This window comes from Capsicum annuum, chromosome 7 (assembly GCF_002878395.1).
Source record: "Capsicum annuum cultivar UCD-10X-F1 chromosome 7, UCD10Xv1.1, whole genome shotgun sequence".
NCBI lineage: Eukaryota > Viridiplantae > Streptophyta > Magnoliopsida > Solanales > Solanaceae > Capsicum > Capsicum annuum.
In genome coordinates, this window is record NC_061117.1 from 42839256 (window position 1) to 42843970 (window position 4715).

General features: G+C 37.1%; 1 protein-coding gene across 1 annotated transcript; it reads left to right on the forward strand.

Annotated features, from left to right (window-relative positions):
- The first annotated feature begins 531 nt into the window (after positions 1-531).
- LOC107877813 (tyrosine--tRNA ligase, chloroplastic/mitochondrial) lies at positions 532-2663 on the forward strand. Its single transcript, XM_016724561.2, has one exon. It carries the CDS (start codon positions 692-694, stop codon positions 2228-2230), a length of 1539 nt encoding a protein of 512 aa, XP_016580047.1. The 5' UTR covers positions 532-691; the 3' UTR covers positions 2231-2663.
- Positions 2664-4715: the final 2052 nt, after the last annotated feature.

Here is a 4715-nt window from a genome sequence, read left to right on the forward strand (position 1 = left end):
TTACTCTATCCAATCGATTATGGTTAGATAAACTTATTTAGCTCGTGTTTCTGATATTTTTATTCAAATTTTAGAAGAATAACAATCATAATAATTAGTTTGTTGTTAATTATTTTATCAATTAAAGACATATAAATTATTTTCTCAATATTTGGTTGTATGTAGTAGGTAAATTAGTAGTTGAGTGATTTTGATAATTTTTAAAAGTTGAGGGCATAAAATTATATTTAAAAAAGATTTTTCAAAAGTCTAAATTTTTTTTCTAAGAGACATGACCAAACACAACTCCAACAACAACTCTAGAAAAAAATAATTTTCATATTCAAACGGCTACATAGTATGATCAAATACAATTCAAATTTCAACTTTAAAATTTCAAAATAAGGCGTTTCTTTTTTGGAAAAAAAAATCATGGCCAAAGCCTACTCAAGCATTTTATTTAATTTTGTATTCCAAAATATAAAATAATAACATACTCAGTAAAGTTTTATAAATGAGATATGAAAAAGACAATATCACTACGAAATAAATAAGTTAAAAATATAAAAAAATAAAATAAAAAAAGCACTCGCGCACAATGGTCTTCGCCTTCGGGTCCAAGAACTGTGTGTTTCCAGCTAGACTCACATTCACCCAAAGCAGATAATAAAACAGGGAACCATAAAAGAGCAACACTCAACACACATAAAAAATGGCCGCCGCCGCCATTAACTCCGGCCTACGCTCTTTCCTCGTTAACGGTACTCAACGACCATTCACTCCCTCTTTCTTTAGACAACTCTCAATACCCACCTACCCTTTCCTCCCCAATACCTGCCCTCCTTCCTGTCGCCCCTTTTGTTCTGTCTCCCCGTTAACCACATCCCAACAAGACGAAACTTTTCACAACTCGAACAGTAAAACCCCACCCAATATCCTCCACATTCTTGAACAACGAGGGCTATTAGAATCAGTAACTAGCGACTCCCTTCGCGACCCGAATTTGGGTCCATTAAAAGTCTACTGTGGGTTTGACCCGACTGCCGAAAGCTTACACCTTGGTAATCTCTTAGGTATAATTGTGCTTTCTTGGTTTTTACGTTGTGGCCATAATGCTGTTGCGCTTATTGGTGGTGCTACGGGTCGGGTCGGTGACCCATCTGGGAAGAGTATAGAACGACCCGAACTTGATTTAGCTACACTTGAGAAGAATGTGAATGGGATTGGTGGGATTGTTAAGAAGATTTTGGAATGCACACCAAATGTTTGTGAAAATGCCGGAGAGGTAGAAATTTTGAATAATTATGATTGGTGGAAGGACGTGAAGTTTTTGGATTTTTTGAGGGATGTAGGGAGGTATGCGAGAGTTGGAACGATGATGTCGAAGGAAAGTGTGAAGAAAAGGTTGGAAAATGCGGAGCAAGGGATGAGTTATGCTGAGTTTACGTATCAACTTTTACAAGGTTATGATTTTGTGCATTTGTATGAAAAGGAAGGTGTTAATGTGCAAATTGGTGGTAGTGATCAATGGGGTAACATTACTGCTGGTACTGACCTTATTCGTAGGATTATTGGAAAAAATTCCGAAAATGGAGGTGTCGCTGGCAATGTTCCGGCTGTTTACGGGCTTACGTTTCCTTTGCTTCTCAAGAGTGATGGTACTAAGTTTGGAAAATCAGAAGATGGTGCAATCTGGTTATCGCCTTCTCTTTTGTCGCCATATAAGTTTTATCAGTACTTCTTTTCAGTCCCGGATGATGATGTAGTGAGGTTTCTTAAGATTCTTACGTTTTTGAGCATCGAAGAGATTGCGGAGATTGAGAGGGATATGGGAAAACCTGGATATGTTCCCAACACAGCTCAACGTAGGCTGGCTGAGGAGGTTACGCGGTTTGTTCATGGACAAGAGGGGTTGGAAGAGGCTCTTAAGGCTACAGAGGCATTGAAGCCTGGAAATGCCGATACCAAATTGGATTGGAAAACAATTGAGGGTATTGCAGCTGATGTTCCATCTTGTTCCATGAATTATGATCAGGTATTAAACATACCGATCTTGGATCTTTGTGTGTCCAGTGGTTTGCTTGAAAGCAAATCAGCTGCACGACGAATGCTTAAGCAAGGGGGACTTTACTTGAATAATACCAAAGTTGATAGTGAGAGTAAGAAGATTGAGGCAGGTGACATTGTGGATGACAAAGTTATCCTTTTGTCTGCAGGGAAAAAGAACAAGATGGTTGTAAGAATATCCTGACCTGCTATTGTTCGTCTGAATGTCTGCTTGTGTTCGTGTGTAAGGATGGTTGTCGCTAAGCATAGTTGTTTTTGATTCATATGTTTAAATGACAGTTCCAATATTATCATTCTGAGTTGGACGAGATACAGAATTTTACCTGATATGCATATGGCAGAACAAGAGGAAGAGTGTTGAAAGGATGTGAGAGATCTACAGTACCACAACGGAAACTTTTTCCTCTTCCCTTGGTATTTTTATGTAATTATTTAGACAAATAATGGTCTCAGTCGGGGACAAACTTGAGTTATACAAGCTTTAAGAATTATTTGGACTATTGTCAAATCCTTTTAATTGTCAAAAGGTCTTGCTTGCTTTTTTGTTTAGACAGGCGTGGTATGTTATTGCAGTTAAGAGGAGGACTCTTATTTGTGGTTCGACATTAAGGCTTTCATCTTCCGTCTCTTTTCCATTCAATTTTGCTGTATATCTTTTATTCGACATGATTTTTGAAGCAAGTTCTATCATAGAGAATATACAATCTTGTTTTAGTTGAAGGCCAGGTGCAAAGTACAATGGGTGTCTAAGACTATCTTGATTCTAAAAGACACATAATAATTTGTCTGGGTTGATAAGCAACATTTGCTGGTTTTGTGAGATGATTTGAAATAGACTCTTATCTTTATCAGTTTATGGAATACTGTAGCAAAAGTTAAATTTGTTGTTACAATTATAAACTTGCCTCTCCACACTCCTGCTTAATCCTTGGAGTAACATGGATTAGTTTTTGTTGGTTCGCTGTGCCCTTTGGCTAGGTAGTGTACTTTTCGTGGAAAGGGAGAACTGCATCAGCTTAGAGTTTTCTCTTCTGGCGACTAACAGATTGAGTTGGAATTATGTGAATATTAATTATTGCTAGTAATGGTGCAAAAAAAGAGAAGAACAGGAGGAGGATCTTGTTTGTTGCTAGTTTGGGAAAATAAAAAGGAGTATTGCTTAGGATTAGAAATAAGGTTATTCGTGATAAGGTGAGAGTGGCTTCAGGGGGAGCCAGGGGGAGCCAAGATGAGGGAGGTGAGGTTGAGATGGTTAGGTCATGTGATGAGGAGGGGCACGGATGCCCCAATGCGGAGGTGTGAGAGGTTGGCTAGGAATGGTTTCAAGCGAGGTAGAGGTAGACCGAAGAAATAATGGTGGAAGGTGATTAGGCAGGATATGGAGCAACTACAGCTTACCGAGGATAGGAAGTTATGGAGGAAGCAGATTAGGGTAGAAGGTTATTATTACTTCAGGATGTTGTATTATTTGGTGAATTTGGTGTATGGTTTTATTAGGTGTGGTGATTTCTATTGTGTCTTGTCCTTTTACTATTCTTTGTTTAGATTGTTTTATCTTGAGCCAGGGGTCTATAGGAAACAATCCTTTGTCTCACCTCTAAGGTAGTATGGTATGGCCTGCATATACTTACCCTCCCCAGACCTCGCTAAATGTGAATATACTGGGTTTGTTCTTGTTGTTAGTATTGCTTATATAATTCTTGGTCTTTAGCTCTTGCTTCTCTATTGAGTACTATATTGCAATTAGTATTTTGATATATAAGTTTTTACCAATCTCTTATGATGCAATGAAGGGTGTCAGAGGTACCTTTGTATAAATACTTGCATGCTGAATGTGTATCATTAAACTTCATATGCTCGATATGTGTAACTTTTTTCAATATGTGAAGGAGTGATTGGGGTGGGGGTGGGGTGCTTTGCAAGTGTGCGTGTATCCAGCATTGTCATATGCAAAAGGCTTTAAAAAGCTCTCAAGTATATTGGGTCTTTTGGCGCAAAGCAATGTTAAATTGTGGACTTTGGTAAAGAAAAGGCACAGTAAGAGAAATAAATGTAATGCAAGAAAAAAATAAAGTTAGCTCTCATGGTCTTTATGCCTGAAGCAAAGTGAAAACTCAGTTTTCGGAGCCATAGTTGCTGGCAAGTCATGCCTTCTGGAAAGCCATTCTTGAAGGTAAAAGGCTTCCCTTGGTTTTTCTTTTTCTTGCTTCTTTCTTCCTTTGTTTTTTCTCATGTTGGTCTATGTTTATTTGACTTACCTAACTTAGCTTCACCCAAATAGGTCTGTAATGGTAGATATATTATGAATTCGTGATATGTTTTCCTTGTTTTCTTTGGTTTTTAGTGTTGTGGATGATAGAAGATACTATTAACCATGTGGGGCTATAGTAGTATGTTTTCATTCAATAGAAAGACTTGGTTTAATTTATTTAATAAAGTTTTTGAATAAAATTATTGTGTTAACTGTGTGGCCTTTACTTATGTAGTAGACTATTTTGTGTATGAAGTCATTTAACTCAAGCACAAAAGATTAAAATTATTGGTTCTTGTAAGTTATAAATTAATGTTTCCAATCAAAGAAGAAATAGGACAAACATCTTGATGATTGTAGCATAAGATTAAATATAATTTGATCTTAATTATGGGAATGGTAATATTTCAACTTCTTG

Bases quoted from the DNA above. Each gene is read 5' to 3' on its own strand.
- LOC107877813 (XM_016724561.2), top strand. From the start codon at position 692: ATGGCCGCCGCCGCCATTAACTCCGGCCTACGCTCTTTCCTCGTTAAC.